Source organism: Branchiostoma floridae, chromosome 3 (genome assembly GCF_000003815.2).
Source record: "Branchiostoma floridae strain S238N-H82 chromosome 3, Bfl_VNyyK, whole genome shotgun sequence".
Classification (NCBI taxonomy): Eukaryota; Metazoa; Chordata; class Leptocardii; order Amphioxiformes; family Branchiostomatidae; genus Branchiostoma; species Branchiostoma floridae.
The window spans coordinates 31,943,178-31,967,936 of record NC_049981.1 but is presented as its reverse complement, the minus strand read 5'-3'; the positions used below and the strand labels follow the sequence as shown (position 1 = coordinate 31,967,936).

At 39.0% G+C, this 24,759-nt stretch overlaps 1 protein-coding gene across 3 annotated transcripts in view; it reads left to right on the top strand.

The window, feature by feature from the left end:
• Window positions 1–21,395, top strand: part of LOC118411386 (PH and SEC7 domain-containing protein-like) — a 113,045-nt gene extending 91,650 nt beyond the window's left edge. For 2 of the 3 annotated variants that reach the window (XM_035813644.1, XM_035813647.1), the window contains 10 exons: window positions 2,333–2,387; window positions 5,946–6,063; window positions 7,457–7,474; window positions 8,619–8,689; window positions 9,317–9,349; window positions 9,899–10,056; window positions 13,060–13,234; window positions 14,132–14,245; window positions 15,252–15,372; window positions 19,725–21,395. In XM_035813644.1, coding sequence (XP_035669537.1) covers window positions 2,333–2,387; window positions 5,946–6,063; window positions 7,457–7,474; window positions 8,619–8,689; window positions 9,317–9,349; window positions 9,899–10,056; window positions 13,060–13,234; window positions 14,132–14,245; window positions 15,252–15,372; window positions 19,725–19,864 — 1,003 coding nt within the window. In that variant the 3' untranslated portion in view covers window positions 19,865–21,395. The remainder of the gene's footprint in view (window positions 1–2,332; window positions 2,388–5,945; window positions 6,064–7,456; window positions 7,475–8,618; window positions 8,690–9,316; window positions 9,350–9,898; window positions 10,057–13,059; window positions 13,235–14,131; window positions 14,246–15,251; window positions 15,373–19,724) is intronic. The other variant, XM_035813646.1, reaches the window with a different exon arrangement.
• The last annotated feature ends 3,364 nt before the right edge of the window (window positions 21,396–24,759 follow it).

Below are 24,759 nucleotides of genomic sequence, written 5' to 3'. Positions count from 1 at the left end.
ATTCGATGTAAGCACTACCCTGGTTGTGTTTACAAGAACTTTACTATATGTATATGTTTCATGAGAAGCTATACAACCAGCCTTTTTATTTGTGAAATGTCTTAGACTTGTTTCCATCAAGTACAGTAGTAGCATCATTGATATATAGATATAAACAATGCTTGCGGCTAGATATCCAAAGGTTAGATGTGACATGTCGTTCAGTATGATACCGCCCACTGATACCGCCCACAATTCCTTTGTTATTTGAAACGATAGAGGCCACCTATATATATATAATATTATACAGATACTGAAAGGTTATCATGTGCTGTCTGCGCTCTGCTGAAAGATGTTACAACAACTACAGTTCTACACCTGTACTTGTGGTTAACTTGTTTTCTTCAAAGACATCAATGTATTCCAACTCAGAAAGCTTGCATCCATGTGTTCATCCATGTTTGTAAACAGTGCAACATGTCCATTATTACTCTTGGTATATTCAGATTTATATGGTTAACACACGTGGGCAAAATGTGTTGATAGATGAAGTCCTTTAAGGTGTCAAAATCCTCAAAATGTGATTTTCCACTGGTCGTGGCCAGACCCTGTCCACAGTGCTGAATAACCTGCTGTGGTTAACAGAGACATTGTCAGTGGATGGTGCGTTTGTACATCTTGTCGGTTGTACTTTCAGCTAGATGGTGGAATTCACAATATATCCCAGGTTATGTTAAAACCACAGATATCATTTTAAGCTCTACAAATAATCAGGTGTTCATGCAAGATATCTCAGATGTTTGGTTGCTATTTTTTTACACATTGGCCCTTTGGTAAGTCCATTTCGTATCATATATTATATACCATGTGTAAAAAAGATTAGTCTCTTAGATTTTTAGATACTAGTAACTCATGTAGTTAAACTGTTCTGTATGTATTGTATGTACAAGTTGCCAAACACTGTATCCTCTACAGTTGTCGTGCAATAAAGTTCTTCTTCTTCTTCTATATATGTCAAGCCTTAGTATGGAAATCTGAACTGCCCACTCAAGAACATTAGCAGAAGAAAGGGTTTTAATGATTGGCAAAACCTAAGCCACAATAAGGCAGGGCAGCTCTCACAAGCCACAGTATTGATCACGGAGACAGGCAATCAGGGTAATCAATACGTGAAGTAATATACTGATTGCCACACCTTAATCTGATGTTACCCTTCCAAATCAAGTGTTTGATAACAGGACCAGATTGCAATGCACTGTTTTTATTTTTGTTTTGTTTTTATTCACATTTATTTAACGAGGATTTGGCAAAAAGCAAAATTGCTTATCTGAGTCTTCTCCTCTTACACATGACAAAAATAAGGACACACATACAAAATAACGAACACTAAATAACATAGTCAAAAGATAATGATAACGACGTGAAAATAAACAAGGAATCAAGTAACAGAGTGAACGTGCAGCTGGTTTACAAACTTAGGAATAATCAAATAACAATGCACTGTTAATTTGTCAAACATGCCCAAGAAGACCATTTAACGGACTGATGAAATCTGATCTGCATGGACAGTGTAGCAAGGACTCTTGATGTTTGGGGAAAATATCTAGATTATCTTGAAGTTCCTATGTAGAGGCAGCCACTTGTACAGGCATGATTGTACTCTGTTACTTCTGTGTGCCACTTTATGCTGGACTTTGGTCCAGAAAATATGTGATATCTCCGTGATGTTTAGTTGTGTTACTTAGAATCAATTGGAGATCGGAATAAACAAACAAACAAACAAACAAATAAGAATGATGTTAAGTCCCCAATGTAAACCAAACAGTCAACAAAGAGTGAAGCTTTGAACATTTCAGTTCGTTACTTTTAATGGTTTATCTCTGAGCCAAGTAAAAATAAATCAAATCAAGTATTTGAGTGTTTGATAGAACACTACAAATGTATCTTTTTATCCCTACTTCTTTTTCCTATGGTCATATAAAGCATGATTAAGTTGTACATTGTAGATCATTCATGTTATTTTGGTTGAACATGTATTGTTTGATTGGAGAGCTGAAAGTTTGGACTTACACATATACTGGATTCCTTTACTCTACCAACGTTTTGGCATCTTTTTGTCTACATTCCTCAGGGCTTAATGAGCTTTTCTTGTATGGTGATGTAAAAACAAGGATGCAATCCCATGGAGGAAAAAATTGAATTGGACAAAAACAAAGTACTGACTGATTTTCATAGATCCTACTTGGACTAACCACCAGATGAAACTTTATTGATGAAAGATATTGCCTGAGCTGTATCATTTGCCAAGAAAATAGATGAATTATTTTTGTGTGTTTTTTTGTCTGTTCTACAGTGATGAAGAAGAGAAGGAAGGAGCAGCTGCAAACAAGACTGGCAATGAATCCACAGTAAGTACACACTCATAACTAATCTCTAGTCTTATTGTCATCAGTTAAATGTACTACATGTATGACCAAAAAAAAGGTACTAATCATGATCAAGGAAAATAGTCGTATTGTGTCACACACTTAGAGTGAACCAAGTTTGCTTTTCCTTTATCCCATAGGATCAAAAATCCCTGAAAACAACCCCAGATTTACAGGCACAGCTAGATGAATAGTGAGGCATGCAGGCTAGCGCTACATGCTATGGGTTCATTAATGGGGGATCTCGTCATTTCTGTCCACTGTATCAGAGTGAATCACTGCTGAATTGTCTCAGCCTCCTGCTGGGATTGTACAATGTAGTAGTATAACTTTTTATGTTCATTCTTACCCAAAATTCACCCTGCTTCATTCTGGAATATTTTATAGCAGCTACAACGTTAGTCTGTTTTGTTGGAAGAAAAAGACAGAAACAGAGGACAGGGAGGAGACACTTGAATGTGGTTAATATATTCATTCCCAGATTTAAAGCTGTTGGAGAAATGGGTGGCATTGTAGTAAACAAACCATGTTATAGAGCAAAGCTTGAGAGAAAAACTTGAACACAGGAATTTCTGCTGAACAACTAAATAAAGCCCCCAAGTTGCCCAAAATCTCATTGTTTCTTTGAAAGGCAAAACGTCAAAACTTTTACCAAATTCCATATCAATCCATCCATATAGCTTCTGGCGTTCTGCTGCTAAACCACATGCACTAATGCACTACTACTCTGGTACAAACCCTTACTGAGAAAAAAAAACCTTTTCAGCAAAGGTACAAGTCACTTTGTATCTAGCTGTTTCGACTCAGGTTGCACTTGAAATGTATAACATGGCTCCCCAATCCAAAATGTCAGAATCTGTCTCTCCCCTACATCACACATGTTATAGTGAGTGGGTATGCCTTAATAGTAGCCGGTGCAATGGCCTAGTGGGTACAGTGTTCGCCTTGCATTCGGAAGGTCGTGAGTTCGATCCCGGCCGAGTCATACCAAAGACTATAAAAATGGTACATGCTGCTTTCTCTGCTTAGCACTCAGCATTCGGGAATGAGTATGGAAGTTGAACACACACCACTACCAGTGGACTAGCCCCCTGCTGTAGTGATTGCGTTGTGTGTGGCCCAGGGCTAACGAAACAGAGATGGGCACCGCCCTATGCGCCAGAAATGGGCACCGCCCTTGGCGCGGGAAGGGTTTAAAAAAAAAAAATGCCTTAATATGGTGAGAACTCTCCCCATGTCCCGTCAGAATATCCGTCAGCACAGCGTGTTAAACAGCAGGAAGTCTTGATTTGATGTGGTTGCCGTGACGTCCGTCTGTGATTGGCAATATCAGAGGAAACGGTAAATGGGGCGTGGAGAAAGGGCTGGAAATTCAGATTTGGGAACCTGTGGACCAGAAACTTGGGAGCACAGAAAAGATTTGAACAGAAAAGATTAAGACAGAAAAGATTTGGGTGCACAACAAGGAATGAAGTAGGTCAGAAAAACCTAATTACAAAGAAACCTTACACAAACCTTGCCATGAATGAATGAAAACACATATTATTGCAATATAGAATAAGCTGTCAATTTTTATAACACTGAAATGTCAAGGATATTGTATGCCACTTACCATTGGTACCTACAAAACAAAATCAAACACAAATATCTATGTGCGTCCCCAGTCAAAAACTAGGTGCACAGCTCCAATTTCAGGTTCACAAAAGTGTATTTTATATCATGTATTTCCAGCCCTGAATATGGTTGGTGTGACGACAGTCAGTAATAGGCGATATGAAATGAAACAGTAAACGAGCCGTGCAGGCAGGCCGGGTGTAATAGCCATAAACGGGGATGAAACACGACGGCGCGGCGTCGTGAGCAGCCTCAGAATCAACTGGAAATTTTCCATGTAAGGAGAAAAATTGGTTGTTGAAATTACCCAAGCACTGCTTCGTTTTGTATTGAAATATTTACTTCCATGCCTGTGATAGAAAAAAACATTTATCACTTTTTTGATAAATCAAACCAATAAATACTTTCCAACACTTACAGCAAGATGATAATCTAAATATCATTGCTGTTCTGATATGAAGAAAAATGGATCCAATTTGTATCCCAGAATCATTTTCCTTTACAGCTAGTCTGCTATGTACAAGGATATTGCCTGCTGCAAGGACATGCTTAGATTACAATTTATAACACTAGACCGGGAAGGAGATAAGTAGCTTAACAATACAAACATTTTTTTTCAAATCCCCCTTGATTTGTGGCTGGTGCTTTCAGCATTTAAAACTTCCCCCCTCCCCTTAGACACACCGTAAAGAAAGAACTGACAAGAGTACAGTTTTTTACTAATCCGCCCCCCTCCCCTACTGTTAAATGCTGACTTTAGCACCAGCTTATCCAATGACCTTTCTCCCCTCTTTGGTCCATGGAGGCTGTAAAAATCGATGCAGGCTTTTTGATGAGGTCCATAAAAAGTAGATTAAACTGCTTCGTCTGCCAGCAGGACATAAACTGTGCAGGGAAAAGCAAACTGCATGTAGGTTAGTAGGTTTACAACACAAGTACATGTGATGATGTTCGTCCATCGGGAGTCGATGAGGACCTTGACTTCAGTTCAGTACATACATGTACATACATACAAACTCTCCTGTGGTGTTTGTTATCAATTAGTAAAATGTAATTAGCAAAATTTACGTGTACGGAATATTGCCATAATTTCTTTTTTGCAAACAATTAAACAATGTCATCTTAATAAAATAAAATAGTTTACTTGGTTTTACTATTTGTAAACAAATAATGAAGCAAGTTGGCTGTAATTTACTTGACTTGGCCCCTTGAATCCACATGATGCCACTTACATTTTCTGACAAGTTAAACCTTGCAGGAAAAGATCCCCCGGGTACTCGAGGGAGTCTGCAATGTTAGCACATCTACTTAGGGGCTAGAAATATTCTGCTCTAAGTGCACTTCTGTTGATTATGATGTATTAGCTGTCAGGTTTTTAATGAGCAAATTAATTACATAACTTGAGTATAGCAGGCCTTGCAGTATTTATGTGTAATGGAATGTAGGGAAAATTCAACTTTTTTTTTAGTGACAGTTTGGTTACTTCTTGAGAGAGTCTGGGAATTGAGCCATGTGATGAGACAAAAGGCTGCAAAAAAAGGCAGCAACATCACAATGAACACCTATACTTACCTGGTATAACCCCAATGGTACAGTAATACACCTTATGACTATAACTTCTACAGTAGGAGCCACACCCCCAAATCAAATCAAGCCACTGTTGGAGTGGCTAAAATTTAAAATGATTGCTCCTTAGCATTAAAAAAAGCAGTTCTGACTGGACCTTTTGGACTCTTCCACCTCCACAGTACCCATACTATCATTTCCGATAGTCGTCATGCACGACAAATAGAAGCTGTGTTAAGAAGCTTTCAGAAGGCATCAGCCTTTTCTCTTTAGCTGTAAAAGGTCATAAAGGTCATGAGGTACAAGGTTGTTGTAGCTGGGACTATGACAATTTGATTTGTGTTGCATTTCCCCACCCAGTCTTCTCCAGGAATCGGAGACAACCCGTTCTTGGACGTTCCCCGCGACCCCAATGCCGTGACCTTCAAGCAAGGCTTCCTTCTTAGGAAGTGTACGGTCGAGGCCGATGGGCGCAAAAGTATGCACAACGTTTGTTTGTTTGTTTGTTTTTGTTTGTCTTGTGTGCGTGTGTGTGTGCACCAGTCTTTCCCTGTATTCCACGCTTTTCATGTAGGCATGTCATAGGCCACACCAGGACTGTTACTTGGTTGTTGGGCATCATGGTTCAATCCTGTAGCTGAAAAGATAATGAGAAGATCAGTATCTAAAACACATATAATCTATATATTCTGTCAACACAGGAAAGTACCACTGTGACTGAATTTCCTAACATAGAGTCTTGCACGTTGTACATGTAGCTGCCATTGTTTTGGGGTGAATAGTGTTGAAAAATACACAGGGATACATGTACATGTTTTATGTAGAAGCTAAAACATGGTCACCAGTTTCTCAAGAAATTTAACCAACTTGCTGACATTTTCCTTCATTTATGTGTCTTTGTCTAATTTTCTTTTCCAAGCTTTGCATTAAAAGCTGCACCCTTTTAGATGCTACGTTGTAGTTTAACATTTTTGTTTTCTCTGATTTTGAAAGCCAGGTAGTTAGTGTGGCCTAAGATCTGCACTGCAATGCTGCTCCCCCTTTGCACACTTCTACCCTGAAGTTTTCCAAAGAAACCCAGAAACTCAGACAAACTGTGTCTGTCTGTATCCGTATAGCCCTTCAGCATAACACACCAGCTTCTGTATCTGTGTCTGTATACTTATATAGCAGGTATTACTACACTGCTCTTTGGCATAACACACCAGCTTCACAGGCACACGGTGCGGCAGCAGCTGGCCTAGATTCGGTGATCACTTTTAGCAAAGACATCACTTGTCAGGTGATTTCAGTTGCTGCTAGGACTTGTTCTAATTCACTGCTTTTGACTTGTGAGAGCAGAAGCAGCCTATAGGCATTGTAAACAGAGCTGTAAGGCCACACTGACTCAGTTTGTTGCATCTCAAATTGTGGTAATAAAAGAAACTGCAGCAATGGAAAAAAAGGAAGAAAATAATCCAAGTTGTAGATATCTGCGTCAAACTTGACCTTTTAAACCTTATTTTTAGATTGAAAATTGAGTAAAGTAGATGTATGAGCCAAAATGAATCGTGCAGATTAGTACACCACTGCTTTTATGCCCACAAGCTATTAACAATTCAACAACAGGTGCGCAAAAGAATAAGCTTTTTTATAAGAGTTTATGATACAGCCAAACTTTACAGGAGTTGTCCAGCATACAAGTAACAGAGTTGTTGTGGCCTTGCAGTATGAAAGTGCCAGTATTGTAGTGTGTGTACTGGCATGGCTAGCTCCACTGTGTTCATTCGTGTGTTTTGTGTGAAGAATGTGAGACATCCACCAGTTCTACTCTCGACCCATTTTTGTTTGTTTGTTTGTTTGTTTACTCCTCCCGACCCACGTGTCTCCAGTACTATGTTGTTTGCCGGGTGAGTAAATCTTCAGCGCTCATTCAGGTGTTCCATTTAACGCTACTTTCATCTTTATCCGTGGGGTAACCTATATCCATTGTTTTTAAAAGGCAGGGTATTTCAGGGATACCAAGTCAATGGACGGTGGTTTAAAATTGCAATATTTTCAAAATATAGCAGTTTGAAACCACCTTCCAGTAACTTGATATCCCTACTCTATTTGAGAACCACAGATATAGGTTACCCTGTGGATAAAGGTGAACTGGCAATACACCCCTTTCCACTAGAAGCTAAACCGTACTGCAACTACTGGGCAACATAAGATGTGACAAATCGCTGAATTTTGTACATAAAGAACAACCAATTATTTTTTCGCTTTGTGTGTTTTGTTTTGTTTTAAATCATACTTTATTAATTTACACCTCGCATCATATTCCAAAATTATCTGTGAGATTTTGCTAAGTGTACGGTTGTTCAGCAATAGTAGAAAGGGGTTTTCATTCTTTCCGTTCTGTCTCAAATTTAGCTAGTTTTAGGCCACAACGATTAACTCTATTGGTTCTTTTATCTAATGATAATTCTGGCCTGATATGTCAGAATGATCACTAGGACAGTCATACTGATCGATGGCTCAATCCTTTTGCATTGTTAGTGAGCGAAAGAATTGAGCCAGAGGTCGAACTGCAGAGGATGGTACACATACCAGACAGTTGTACCTACATCTGGTACATACAGTTCTAGTTTCACCAAATGTGTGCAGATTTAATTTTTCCTCCCACCACCTTATGTTTTCATCTTGATCTTTTGTAATACAATGTCTGAAAATTAAGGAAATAGCTTGTGTTGGTCAAGACTTGTAGCAGTTCTAATGATGTATATTATTTCTGTGATGCCAGCAGTTTGAGGACCTGCAAAAGTGCAGCAAGCTGGTCTCTATTTGGGGCACTCGTTATGTGGTTTCTATATTTGCAGGGACCTCCCACTGCAAATATATATTGTGTTTCCACTTGTGCTATTGAATTGTTTCAACCAAAAACACTACGTAAACCTCCACTCTCTTTTCCTATCGCAAATGTGAAAGATAAGTGAATCTACAGTGCAAGAACTATAATTTCAATTAGCAAACATTTCAATACTTACATCAGACTGTTTTTCTTACCAGCACCTCTGGGCAAACGAGGCTGGAAGATGTTCTACGCCTCCTTAAAGGGGCTCATACTCTTCATGCATAAGGTGAGGTCCTTCTTCTTCTGATGTCTTCCCGTGTAAGGCCATGTTGATTTGATAATATGGATGACCTCAATTTCGACCATTTCCAAAAATAGATAAAAAGTTTTCAACCCTGCTTTAAATCATACAAAACAGCTGCAAAAGGAGCAAAAATATGCTGTGAAAGAAAAATATGTATAATATTATTGGAAAACATATACTAATGTCATCGTCAAAGAAGATATGAAAACAAAAAGTAAAGAATCTAGTAATAGGTATTCCTTACTTTGTATTTGGTCATTTGTTCAACCTTCCAAACCACTGAGATTTCATAATGAAAGCAACTTTTTTGGGGCCAAACTTTTTTATTTGCACACTCTCATAGGTTTTGAGGTTTCCAGAGGATGTTATCCATATAATCAAATCAACATGACATGAGTTATAGAGGTCATAGCTGTCAGGAAATGTTTCACAGAAAGAAAGAAGGAATGAACTTTCATCTTTTGCCATTGCACATTTTATTTTATACATGTAGTTTTCCACTTGTGTTTGAAAGTTTCCACATACAGTTTTGTTTACAAGTGATTTTGATGTTCATGTCTTGTTTCCTTACTCATCTTTGCGTTTGTATTAACAACATTGCATGACAAGAAACCCAAGACAGAAGAAGATATACCTGAAGAGGCAAGTAACTGTCATAGTGCTTCCATGACGTTGAAGTTATGTTTGCCTGTCTTCAGAATCTCATACTTCCAGCTCTTTTGCATAATTTTTCTTTTCTACACATAGTTGTAATTAGGCCAAACTGGTTTTCATTTCCAGCCTCTCATTGATTATTTCCGCTTTTGCTGATACAGATTTGTGCTTCATAATTGGCTAATAATGATCATTGACGATTATTTATTGAAGGAGTACAGATATGTTACATGTGTGGACTGTTGATAATAGATTATTTGTATGGGGAGAGAATGTAGATACAATTATGAAGATTATTGATTATTGATGATTATTTGTAGTTTTCCTGATATGATAGATTATTGATGATTATTGACAATTATTTGTAGGAGTTCAGATATGATAGATCATTGACAATAATTGAATATTGATAATTATTTGTAAGAGGTAGTACAGGTACAATATTAAGTGATTGCCAATAATTGAATATTGACAAGTATTTGCAGTACAGATATTATAGATCATTGACGATAATTGGATATTGACAATTGATTTTAGGAGGAGTACAGATACGAGCGTCAAGTGTACACTGAAGACATTAGGAACTCCATCAGTATTCACCACTCGCTGGCCAGCAAGGCCACCGACTACAAGAAAAGGCCCAATGTCTTCAGATTACGCACAGCAGAGTGGAGGATTTTTCTGTTCCAAGCCAGGTCTGCTGTTTCCTGATATCCATTTCACTGGAATTTGTATGTTTTCTAAGGCCGTACCAATTTGATTTGTGGATTGTCATATTTTAGAGAAATAAGACTAAACTGGAAAAACATAAAAAAAAGTGTGGCAATTAAAATTATTGCCATGGCGACGGTTTTATTGTTTATAAATATCAAGGATTGTTGTTATCAATGGGTTTTAATAGTCGTATTCCATTCGCCTGGCGATTAATGTTTAGAGAGGATTGCTGTCAAAAGGGGTTCTCTTGTGAGTGAAGGGTGAACTAATAATGTGAATGCTTCTCATCAATTTTACAAATCAGACCTTCATTTACATAAATCATATCATCAGTTGATCATCTTCTCTAGCTAAATAACAATATGCTAGAAATATCAAAGTCTTAGCAAAGAAAGCTATTGTAGTATTTTCTAATAATTTATGTAAATGAGACCCTAATTTACTTGATGTATGTCTAATAACGTTCAAATATCGTAGTTGCCAAATGTTGCAAGAATGAAATTATCATCATCAACCACTTTGATATTATAACAATTTCTCAATGATTATGCAAATTAGATAACAATTTGTATCATTTTATGTCTATCTATATTTCTCTATTTTTAAATTGCATATGCTATATGTTTGACTGAGTGTCCTATTACGCGGCTATGAATTGATAACTGATGTAGAGTCATACGCGCACTTACGCCTCTAGATACGGCCGTTTTTCATAGTCCGGATGCGGCGCACCACTTAGAGCAAGTCACACATGTTGAACTAGAGTTCCACGACCCCATACCTTCGTCATTAATTATGCAAATAAGGCTCTGATTTGCATAAATTATATAACTTGATCATCTCCTTCACCAAACAGACGTGCGCAATATATGTTAAGAAAGGAGGATTTTGTAGCTTTTTCTGATAATTTATGCAAATAAGGACCTCATTTGCATAATCAATATACAACGATGTTCACCTGTACATAACTTCCAAATGCTACAAGTATGAAATTCCCGCCATTTACCACAATGACATGAAAGCATTTTCTCATTAATTATGCAAATTAGATCTTTATTTTGCACAATATATATCTATCAATATTCTCTTTTTAAGTTACAAAGGTCACATGTTGCAATGGTCCTATAATTGAACTGAGCATGTTTAGACGATTTTCCAATCAATTATGCAAATTAGCTTCCAATCTGCATAATTGATATAGAATTATATGAAGCATCACGTAACCTATCCACATACTAAAAATCATAACAATCCGTCAACCCCTTCTTGAGTTATTCCCTTTCAAAGTCTGACACTACACCTGTCCTGCAGTTCCAAAACAAGCCGCTAGGGGGCCCAAACCTATACCACTTACTCACGGCATCAAAAGCTGTCTACAACTTAAAATTCATAGCCGCGACATGTCCAGAACTCGAGATATCAAACCAGGAAGTTCCGCTGCAGTACCGTAACAGGCCGCTAGGGGACCCAAAATCTAATCGTTTCCAGGTCTCAACAAGACCTACCCACATACCGAATATCAATACAATCCATCCAGGCGTTCTAGAGTTATGGTGGTCTTCTACAAACAGACACACATACAAACGCTACCCAAAATATAACGTTCTTTAATGGCGATGTTAACTATCACATCGCTATCTCACAACCCCACATGTTATACATCATTTAAGCTCAAACAATGCTTGTTTCACACATTAGTTTGCATTTTTGAAACAAAGATATCAAAGGTGAAGAAGGCCGCACCAAACTTTCCAAACTCCAAACGAACGAACCCGGAAGTGATTTCCACGACTCACGGGTCATTTTCCGAGGAACATATTTCAACCATCCTTTATCCCCTGTTTCAAATGTTTACATTTCCATGACCACCATACTACATACTACAATTCTGGTACGTCTGAAGAACTAGGCTTTTCTCAATTTTGCACGGCGATCAATCGAAAATCGCCTCGCGAGAATACACTGCTGTGCACACGTATATGTGCCCTGGTACCTGGTACTGGAAAGCATACCCGTGGAGGTAATGGTTCAGTCCGGTATGATGCGCGGCAAAACCCGGAAGTGATTTCCACGACTCACGGGTCATTTTCCGAGGAACATATTTCAACAATCCTTTATCCTCTATTTCAAATGTTTACATTTCCATGACCACCATACTACATACTACAATTCTGGTACGTCTGAAGTCCTACGCTTTTCTCAATTTTGCACGGCGATCAATCGAAAATCGCCTCGCGAGAATACACTGCTGTGCACACGTCTGGAAAGCATACCCGTGGAGGTAATGGTTCAGTCCGGCATGATGCGCGGCATGATGCGCGGAAAAAAAATTCCTGAGATGCCTGTACAGTTTTTAGAATTCTTTGCAAATGGTCGCTCACTATACTATTAGGCTCGCCAATCAGGCGTCGCCAATAAATCTCAAGGACCAGGTTTATGCCTTGGTGCACTCAGTTTTATGGAATAAATACAGTCATATTCAATGTGCCTGCCCTTTGCTTTTTCTGATGTCCACTTGCTATATATACTGTCACTTTAAAATCCAAGAACAAATGAATTGACTTGGTGTAAGCCTAAGTTTGGCCTAAGTATGCTTCTCTACAGTCTTTTTAGGCAAGTATGCTTGCCTCAAAGAACCCAACACACTGATCATGATGAAAAGGAGTACGGGTGACCCACTGTTCTTGGCTGAAAACATGAGTGGTAGCAAGGCACATTGCACAATAGCTGCCAAAAACTTAACAACAACACAAAAATCAGCACCAAGGTCAAAATTAAGCCACTACTAACATCTTTTGCATTTGAGTAACAATATATGGTTTAACCATGTGAACCAAGTTGCAGAAAATACTGTGTTTCTATTTCATACACCAGATGTGTGTAGCCCTCATGGCTATGAAGACTTAAGAAAATGAGGTATAGTTAATGTACAGATAACTTCGCTATCCAGAAGCATGTTTAATGTTGTAACTCGCCGCCCACAGTGACCAGGAAGAAATGCAGGACTGGATGACGATGATCAATCTGGCCGCAGCTTCTCTGTCATCTCCACCGCTTCCCGCAGCCATTGGCTCCCAGAAGAAGTTCCGCAGACCGGTCATGCCCGTGGCACCCACCAGGCTAACTCCTACAGAACAACTGCAGCACCATGAGAACAAGGTAAGGTCTGCAGAACTACATAGAACAGCTACAGAACAACTAGAGAACAGCTATAGCACCATGAGAACAAGGTAAGGTCTGCAGAACTACAGAACAACTACAGCACCATGAGTACAAGGTAGGGTCTGCAGAACTACATAGAACAGCTACAGAACAGCTGCAGCACCATGAGAACAAGGTAAGGTCTGCAGAACTACAGAACAACTACAGAATAGCTACAGAACAGCTGCAGCACCATGAGAACAAGGTAAGGTCTGCAGAACTACAGAACAACTACAGAATAGCTACAGAACAGCTGCAGCACCATGAGAACAAGGTAAGGGCTGCAGAACTACAGAACAACTACAGGCTAACTCCTACAGAACAACTGCAGCACCATGAGAACAAGGTAAGGGCTGGAGAACCTTACAGAACAACTACAGAACAGCTGCAGCACCATGAGAACAAGGTAAGGGCTGGAGAACCTTACAGAACAACTACAGAACAACTGCAGCACCATGAGAACAAGGTAGGGTCTGCAGAACTACAGAACAACTACAGGCTAACTCCTACAGAACAACTGCAGCACCATGAGAACAAGGTAAGGTCTACAGAACTACAGAACAACTACAGGCTAACTCCTACAGAACAACTGCAGCACCATGAGAACAAGGTAAGTCTGTAGAATCCTACAGAACAACTACAGAACAGCTACAGCACATTGCTGTAGTACCATACAGAACAAGCACCATGAGAACACTTTCAGTCTCTTTGACTAAATGTTGTCAATTTTGAAGAAGACTTCATCAGTAATTGTATTAAGATATTCCTCAACATCCATGTTCAGTTTCTATAACAGCACTGCCACTTGCAGAAGTATTTCTCGGTTCTTAAGACGATAACATCCTCCACCCACAGGTTCAGTCACTTGAGCAGGAGCTGGCGGAACACAGGCAGTACGCGCCGGACAAGCGCGCCAGGTCACACGTCATACGGGAGTGGCACGAGAAGCACAACTACCTGGAGTTTGAGGTGAGCCTGCCAGCAACATCAAACAGTTGCACAACCAAACATGTTCACATGTCCCTATTGATAAATAGTTTCGTCAGGTCGGTAGATCAATTCAACAAAGTCTTCTTTGTCACCTTCTTTAATAAACTTTTCGATAAACATCTGTCGCGTTCATCAGTACAAAGCATTTGTTTCATTTTGTACTGATGAAGGCAACAGATGGTTGTGGAAAATTTTACTGAAGAATTAAAGAAGATTGCGTTATGAAGAAAACGTTGTTCAATTGTTCACATATCATTCAGACAAGCTTGATGGCAATTCTGTTGGATAAAGTTTGCCTTTTGATTTGAAAAAGGTAACAATTAGGTCAAATTGGAAAGCGGCCATGGGTTGATGTTTTGGCACATGGTTGTCTTAACATTATAGGGGCCAGTGTCAGGTTAGGACTTTGTATCTCATTGACAGTATCTTATCTTTAGACTGGACCACTATGTTCTGGACATATCATAGTAATGGAGTAAAACTGGAATATTGTTTGGCTGTCTTTGCAACTCCTGAAACTCCCTAAACCAAGGTACAGATTCTCCTCAGATTCTGTTTGTCTTCAATGTCTTTATTGGCATTGCTTGAAACCTTTACACTGTAGGCAAATTGGTGATGTCTCACGCAAAATACAGAATACAAAAGGTAGAATAATATGTTGAACTTCTTATTCAGCATTACAGTCAAACCTGGATACAGAGACCACTCAAGGGACCCGGGAAAAGTGGTCTTCTTACGTAGGTGGTCTTCATGAAGACAGTAAAGAAACTTACAAGGCTTTTCTAGATCTGAAAACAAACAATTCGTGACGGAGGAATAGTAACTATGACATTCGATACATATGGATATCCTAAACAAACAAACAAACAAACATGATTGTCTCCTCCCCAGATCACCAGATTATGACGTACGTGTACCTGCTCCAGTCCAAGACAAACAAACAAACAAACAAACAAACAAACAAACATGCTTGTCTCCTCCCCAGATCACCAGATTTAAGACGTACGTGTACCTGCTCCAGTCCAAGATCGCGCAGGACGAGGAGACCGCCATGATGCGCCCCATCAGCGGAACAACCTCCATGCCCACCGGATTCAACCAGACAGGTGCTTAGCAACTGTTGCTAGGGCTATGCCATCATTTGTCGATCGGATTAGTAAATTTGATTGAGGTTATTTTTGTTGTTGGCAGACCACATTGAACCTCCTGCCTGTATCTGTATCTATATAGCTGGTATAATCACCCTTCGGCGTAACACTCCAGCTTCGATGCCAACCAGATTCAACCAGGCAGTTGTTTAGCAACCGTTGCTATGGCGATTCCATCATTTGTCGATCAGATTAGTAAATTTGATTGAGGTTATTTTTGTTGTTGGCAGACCACATTGAACCTCCATGCCAACCAGATTCAACCAGACATGTTGCTTAGCAACTGTTGCTACGGTAATTCCATCTCTTGTCAATCATATATGTACATACAGACTGATTCAAACCTTTAATGTGGATCTGCCATAGCAAAACTGACCTCTTTTAAAGTTGTTGTTTTTTTTTTACTGTGAAGAGATGCACTTTTCATTGGTACAGTCAAACTTGGTGTCAACAACTGCCGAGGGTCTGAGGAAAAATGGTTTAGGGGAGGGGGTTTAACAGGACTGATATAAACTGGCTGATGACCAAAGGTAGTTGTCCAACCAGGTTTGACTGTACCACATGTACATGATTTACCTTTAATCACTCAGATGATTACAGTGCACGTGTGACACAACATGGCTAATTTGTAACCCACTGATGAACAATTTGCTGTAGGTTTGCAGTAATGATTTGATTGCAGTGACTGCACTTCTTATAAGTAGAGTAAATCCAGTGTTATTGTCCTACTTCCTAGAGTCTATTCTTAAAGCTGTTCCTCTATCTTACAATTCTTGCTAGTATTGGAAATAAACTACATTTTTACATGATGCCATATAATGTACATTTTACCCAAATGTAAGGAGCAATTATAATTATGGTATACCATGGAGAAAATTGGACTTGCAGTGCAAAGCATCCTGAACTCTGGAGAACCTCTTAGGATAATTTGAATGTAACTTTGAAAAGGATTAACTGGATTCATAATGTTCCCTGCTTTCTTAAAATTTGGTCATGTTCACTACACATACAACACAGGCAAAAAGGAAAATTTTATAGTATATTCAATGATCTAAAAAAGCCCAAACTGGACATTAAATGTAAAAAAAGAATACCAATGACAAGGGATTTGAAATTTAAATCTGATATCTAAATTTTATGTTTGTTTTTATTTGACTATAACTATAGATAAATTTCTATCTAGTCTAGCTTTCCTTTCTGTTTTTTCTCTCGTTACCTTGAGTTTCATTTCTGCTGCAACTGCTCCCTCTAGTGAAACCTCTTTGAACTGTACTTTCCCCACAAAATCCATCACCAAAATAGAACCTGTAATGCTCATAGTTATGAGATCTTGTCCTGTCCTGAATTTGTCATAGATGTCAAAGAATAAGTTTCCTGTTTATGACTTTCATTGTCCACTTAGCCAAATGAATTAAACCACAACCATTATTTTGACTTCAAACGTCCTTTTTAGCATTTCCTTTAATTTCTGCAGAATGTTTTTTTCTGTTGCTATGAATATTGGGATAAACAACAACAAAAATTTAGAATCGTGCCACAGAATTTCAAACAACCAAAAAGAAACAAAAGTTGTCATCAATCATTACATTCGGTTTTCCCTGTGGCAAAAACAGTAGTCCAAAGAGTGTGACATGTTGTCTTTAGTTCCCTTTTTATTTATCTTATTAGTTATTTTTGTGTTACTAATTATTTTTTCTTTGCTTATGTTGCCTGTAGAATAGATATTCACCTCTGTCCCCTCTTCTAGACAAGACAGGTAGCTATACTGTCACCATGGCAACCTGGCTCTGAGGTAACTATGGCAACCACACGTGCTGCACATTTTTCCAATCAAGACCAGCAATGTCACTGTCCTGGAAATTTGCATGCTTTCAGAAATGTCTGATGATTGAAGTGATTCTTGCTCACTAACACAAACACAGTGAGATTTGTTGTCAGTGATCACAAGTGTCTGTTTTGTTTTGTTTGGTAACTGAAATTAAGTTGCACTGTTAATGTTAGCTGTTTAACTTTAGGGTCCCGTGTCGCTTTGTCCTTGTCAACATTTTTTCGTTTTCAATAAAATGGTCCCTCCAAATCTTGTAACACTATGATAAACTGTGAGAGTAGTAATCCATTACTCCTTTCTTGACTTATCCTCTTCAGAATTTTTTTACAAAAGGACCCTGCAGATCCAAACCTGTCCACTAGAGGGTCCAAGCTTACATCCTTCTTCCCAAGCACAAGGGCTATCTAACACCCAATCATCGTGACCATAGCTTGTTCAGAGCACAATTTATCAAAGCATAAAGTTCTGCTGCAGTACCAAGGGAATACGCTAGGTGGCCGAAATTTAATCCTTTCCAGCTTTCATTACACCCCGCCAACACACCAAGTATGAAACCAATCCATCCAGCTGATTTTGAGTTATCTTGTTCACACACACACAAAACGCTAGTGAAAATATAACCTCCGTGAATATTTGATGGAGGTGAAAACGTCCAGCTTCAAAGTTCTCAACCTAATGCCAAGTTCGTCAAACCCACAGAACAGACCAACAATGACTAGCCATTACAATCAGCTATTCAACCAATGAGAGAACAGCAATTAGCCCTTTAACCAAGGTTGAGAGAGGTGCTGCATGTCATTCAAATTTGTATGTTTTACACTTTGCATCTCTACATTTTTATTATGATAGGCTGGGCTTGGGAGTAGGATTATTTCCCTTTTCTTTAGTTAGTAGATTTTACACCTGCCTCCTTCGCTGTATTCATCACTTCATCGATCTCTCCTCCCTCGCCTCTCACGCCCGCCCACAGCTGGCCCTGTCGCTCGGAGGTCCCACCAACCAACCGGATTTTCTTAGGGCAACACAAGGCATTCTGGGAAGGGTGGGAAGGTATACAAACAACATCCATGTCTCCCCAACTTCCCTCCTCGGGTTAAATATTTCTTCTATTGGGGCAATTTTTTTTGTGTAATTTATTTTTCGTGTACAGTCATGTGATTTGTTTTCTCGTCACTGGTTGCTTCATGTATCGTGCACTTAATGATATTAACGCATAATGTAATTATTAACTACCAATGTGGCCCACTATATGAGTTTGCAGAACAGAAATGCAGCATTTGTGAAAAAGGGTCGCGGTTTTGTTGTGGTTTGATGTTATAAATTATGCCCCAGGTCAAAATGTGTCCTTCCAAACAATGGATTTTGGTATCATCTTTTTTCCAGTATTTGCTAATCATTGAAATTAGATAAAATATGACTGAGTCTTTCCAATATTCAGTTATAGTGACAATGGATCTATCAAAATTGTTGCAGTTGATTCAAGCTAGACCATGCAGCTTGTATCTTAAAGCTCATTGAATAGAGCCACATGTACATGTATTGTCCTGATATGGTCAATATTTGTAGTGCTCTTCAAAAGTTTAATGGTGCCATAACAACTAACTTATTTACTAATTTGAGTCTCTCCTCTGTATACTGACAACTGACACACTAAACATTGTTACTTTCTATGTTACAATTACATGTGAACTAACATGATCTATGATAGGTCTAGACTTACTTAGATCAGACAGTCACTGAAAGGTTCAACTTTGCTGTTTATGAACTTTCAGGTTTTGTACAAAAAACTTTGTTACCAGATGATTTCCTTTCTCGATGACAAAAGTAACTCGGGTGTCAGAAGCATCTCTGTCCAACCTATAAGGTGCATATACGTGCAGACACTATACACCTGTGACAAAGCTCTTCAGACCCAACCAGTGAGTGAGTTGTTGCTTTGCTGACCTTTCTGTGACCGTCTGTCTGTCACCTCACTCAGGGCAATGATAAGTGACCATGGTGCTACTTTGCATTGCAGCTTCATTTCGTTGCCCTGAAAAAGATGAAAGATGGTAACTGTGAGGTTATCTAGGCATTAGTAACTCTCTGGTTGTATATGAAGAACTCCAGTGATTTACTGACCTAATTTCAAACCATTCACAATTGTCAGTGCCATCTCTGCCCCCTTAGGTACATGTGCATGTAGACACTGTATTACTGTAAGGCCACACCAATTTAATCTGTCCGTTCTCAGATATCTTAAAGTGAAGATATAGCAATCAGACATCATGAAATGCATAGGGCAGGTTGGAAAACTTGAATATGACTGTATTAACACAAACCGAGTGCACCAAGGCACAAACCTGGTCCTCTGGCTTCGTTTTCATGATGTTTTTTTTCAGTTAGGCATTTTTTAAAATCTGAGAAGTGAGAACCAAGAAATCCTGGTGGCCTAACCACTGCAGTCTCAGTAACATCATTCTCGCCCCCCTCCCCCCTACAGGAGAGGCCAGGAGGGAAGGCCTGAAGAAATCCCACTCGACCGTCTCCACCCGGCAGAGGCCGCCCAAAGTGCACCGCAGCATGTCCGACCGCTACAGCTACCGACAGGCCATCATGAACAGTAACCCCGACGGCCCCTAGCAACCGTCGCCATAGCAACCACATCCCGGGGACACCACGGCAACCAGGCCGGAACATAGCAACCGCCCGACGATGTATGATATAAAGTAGGACCTCGGTCAGTCGGCCGTTTCTCCAGACGGTCCACGCTCCCTGCGGACAGGCAGCTCGCTGACCCACCTGTACAAATGACCCCGCAGCATTATGCAAGGACTCCCCGCACTTTTGTACAGTTAGGAGACAGGGAGTGCTGCCGCCACCACCGCATCTCACCGGACGGAGACTGGACTTCCTGGAATTTTACTGGAAACTTCCCGAAAATTTCCTGGAAGCTTTCAGGGTATTTACTGGAAATTTACTAGAGATTTCACAGAAACTTCCCAGAAATTTACATTAACTGGAAACTTCCTGAAAATTTACTGGAAATTTACTGGAAACTTCTTGTAAATCCAGTGGAAACTTCCCGGAAATTTACTGGAAACAACAATTAGAAATCTACTGGAAATTCCCGCCAGCCCTGGAAACTGCCAGCCACGAGACACAGTTGTGTAGTGAATGGTTTCATAATCTACAGGGAAGGATAAAGAGGCGTTTTTTAAACTTTGGTGCAAGAAAGGCAAAGGATTTTTAATGATAAGAAGCCGTGTTGTGGATCAATCGAGTTTTGACAGGTAAAGCAACGGAAAGAGCAACACAAGGAGTCTACTTCCATGGAGCAAGTGAAAAGTGGCTGGAAAGGGCAACTTAAGTCGTGAGGAGATTTTTAGAAGCAACCAATGAGATGTCTTGCCGGTAGAGTCAACCAACCAACCAACCACAAGCCATGCTGAAAATGTTTCGGTAACGAATCAGAGTTTGCAGTCGTTATAGCCAATCAGAGGCCTTGCTCCAATAGCCAATTAGATCAATGTGTAGATTGACCAATGACAACACTAGATTCCATGGGCACTAGCCAATCAAATTTCACTTACATGTCAAAGAGGTCAACGATCTGATTTTTCCTGTCAAGACTTAATAATAATAATAAATGCAATGCAGTACCTGTCGCCATGGCATCTGTTGCCATGGCAACAGCACGCAATATGTGAGAAGCAGGGTCAGTTTTAGGATGCGCAGGCGATGATGAGATGTTTTAACGGAAGGAAGTTTGTAACCGGATTATGGACGAAGCAACGTAAAAGAAACGTGGTGGTGTTGTATTGATACTCACTTCAAGATGTCCAAAGCCATATGTACAGAAAAAAGCTACATGAATTCACGTGCCATGACACAATGTGTACTACTAGATCTCACGCTCAGCTCCGATATTTCAATGTGATCCAATGTGCCATATGTAACGCCCCCCTCCCCCTCATGTCTATCATTGTGGCCAAAAGCAAAGGAGCCGGGGAATTATTAGGCATTTTCCCATGTTAAATACAGAGTAGGTGTTTCAGCTTGTCTCATAGTTTCCACCAGCCATTCCTAAGGAGTTGGGTTCTAAGTAATGAGACAGGAAAGAGGTGAGGCCTAGGAAAAATGTTGCATTTCTTGTTTCCTGACCCACCTTAGAAAACCTTAGCTTTTTGGTTGGGCAGTTGATTCACATTGTTTCCAGTTAGAATTTTTGTTCATCCTGCGCTTCCTATTCAAGTAAACATAAACTGCTTGTCCTTTCTAATTAAGGATAAATGTATCCACAGATTTGAAACCATCATGCATAAAAAATCAAAGTATGACATTGAAAATATAAGTGTCCTTATGTATTGTATCACTATTTGGCCAAAGTTTGACATAGATTTTAAAAAACATGATCCCTACCTACCGACCCTATTTTGTCAGAACTGAAACAGGAAACAGCATTTTTATCCTAGGTCAGAATAAGTGAAGAGTGAGCGGCAAATTATTCTCCTACATGGAAATTTACATGACTAAATCTACATTTTACTATTTTTAAGCTAGCACATGTCTGATGGAGTCTGGCTGATTGATCTTCAGATTCTGTAAAACTTATGTCAACTGTCTAGTAATGTATGACTGGCTTTACAGGTAGCAATCCCAGTTTCAGAGACACAGACAACTGAAGACTGATCAACTGGTGTGTTCCCAACCTTGTTTTGTTACTGTGAGACTTGTTGTTGTTGTGAGTACAAGGACACCAATGGCAGACATAAACCCATACATCAACCAAAAAAGTGGAAATAGTCTTTGTTAACTTTCATCAGCTGGTTCTGAATGTTGCAAAATGTATATCATAGACGAGGTAGTTAAGTTTTTTTAAGCACTCATAGAATTTTAAGAGTGTAACATTGTTTTCAAGTGTACACAATCAAATCCAAGTTCTTCTGAGGTCATCTGAATATTCATTTTTTTGTTTGTACAGACCGAAATGTTGTGTTTTAATGAAGAAATGTTTGCATGTTGGAACAAGTTTGGTCAGAATGACACTTTGGAGCTGAGAAGTTGATAATGTTTTAGATTGGTTTGATGTCAGTTCTCTGCAATTGTATAACATTTAAACTGCAAGTCTACCTAGTTGCACAAATGCTAAATGCTCTGCACCCATCGAAACAACAAATTCAATCATAATTCCTCACTAGGTTGAATGTAGACCATTGTAACTGTCTGTTCACCATCTCATAATTCTGTTGGTATACTGAAACTGCCTCATTTAGAAATAAGGTAACATTATCTAGATATACTAAGTGCAGATTAATTAATCCACTGGCACAAATATCCAGGTGTTCAGGACATTCTAGAGAAAGCCCAAATAAAACCTTTTTTTTCAACGCTGCAGTATTAGAGTAACTAATTGCGTACATGGACAGGAATGCAGTCATAGGACACCCAGCTAACCTATGCTCTAATCAATTCAGATCTGATAGATATAAAACTAACCAATAGCAGCAGAGAATTCGGTAAATCCTGTTTTAGATTTCTGTCATACTGTTTTATTGTCCTTTACTTACTGGCCCACCTGGAGCTTATGTGTACAGAGTTTTTAAAGATTTGTTAGTGCAATGCAATATTAAAGTTTTATTGCAGCAGAAGTCATATTTTTGTTACCTTACTGAATGTACGTGTTCAGTTTGTCCTGAAGGGAAATAACTGTATAAAAGTACAGTAGTTATAGCGTCTTAGATACACAAAAGAAAATATGTCCGTAATATATATGAATAGATATATATGTGTTATGTATTAATAGTTTTGCATATCTCTTACAAATGATTCAATGTACGTTGTATCAAATTGAATTCGTAAAGCAGAAAGAAGGTATAAATACATGTAAAAAGAAGGCTGGAATACCTGCTGTGTATATGTCATCACATCACGTGTTACACTATCTTATAAGCCTTAACTGCCGTTTTACAACAGCCAATAACAGAAGAGTATGAGTAGTTTGAATGTTGACTAAGCGTTGCCAAGTGTACAGAAAACAGATGTTAGGTTGTTATAAGAAACATGTAACATTTCCTGACTGTAAATAAGAGAGACTCTACCGAGGTTTGGTGAGGCACCAGGCCTTCTGCACAGTGTTGCTTTCCCTGCACCAAGTCATCATTACCACAAACCTGTTGATGCAGATCTATTTCTTAACAAAATTTGCTTTTGACTAGCTTTGAAACAGCTTTTCTTTAACAATGATGGTTTTATGTATTCACTATCGACATCGTTTGAAAGGATTTCTTAGAAGGTTTTGAATCGCTCGTCTGGCTCTAAAGTTGAGACAACTCCTAAGGACAATACAGAATCCGTGTTAACCAATCAGAGTGAAGCTTTCCTTAAACAACTTGATATGTGAACCAATGACAGTCCACGCCGCTGAACTACAGCCAATCAGAATGCAGATTTCCTGGTATTTCCCATCCCTACCATTTCTCTGCGCAGCGATACACTTTAGGGCTGTGCCAATGCTTTACATCAATGATGAGATGGTACAGACGTAGAGACAAAAAGTGTGGATTCAATTTCACGTCTTTAGCATGCCGTCCATTTGTTTTAATTTTGTAAACTAAAACTTTCAGTTTGAATTGGAAATTTGGCAAAGTGGTAAATTTCGCCTTTTCTAAGAATAGCATGTTTTGTAAGTGAAAATGCACGTTACTGTCTCCACACAATTTTGTATTGCTGTTTTAATTCCGAATTAGAAAACCAGTATGTTGCAAGTAGATAGCGGAACAGAATGATATCATTAAGATACACTTTATCCCCTGTATTTTATTGTGTCGTTTTGTATTTGTTATCTTATGTTTGTTTTCATTACGAGCCGGATTCAGTGTTGTTATTTCATTGGCTAACTTCAGTGCTTTCATTTCATTGGCCAAAGCTGATCCTGTCATTTCATTGTCTGACTGAAATACTGACGATCATTGGTTAACAATGCCGTGACGCTGATTGGATGGTTCCACTTGACGAAGTTTTGAGGACGCCTTGATCTGAAAAAATCTTGCGTTCAGACATTTGGAAGAATAAAATCCGATTTTATGAAGAAAAGCAGGTGAAGGAAGGAATACTCATTGTTTTCTTTAAAGAAAGAAGATTCTCCTGAACTTTCTGACTGGAGCTGTCCATGTAAGGTTGTTGCTGCTACAACTACACCACTGTGAATATTTTTTTGTTTTAAATGGACTATCTACAAAGCAACTTGGGGAGGTCAAGAAATTCTACCAAGTTTAGGTAAACATCTTTGATGAATAGTTATTTCCTGCTGAAATGTAAAACTTTAAAATGTCAACATTTTACACTGAGTTCCATTACGAGAAAGTTGAAATCACAAGAAAAGTAGGGAGTTTAGTAATAACTGTACAGTCCGGCCACATTAAATGGTTTCACGGTTGCCCATGTGTATGCAATGTTTTTGTAAAGCATACAGTAGATTATGACAGGCATTAGTTACCTTTATCTAACATGTTAGGAAATATTGATTATGGAAAGAG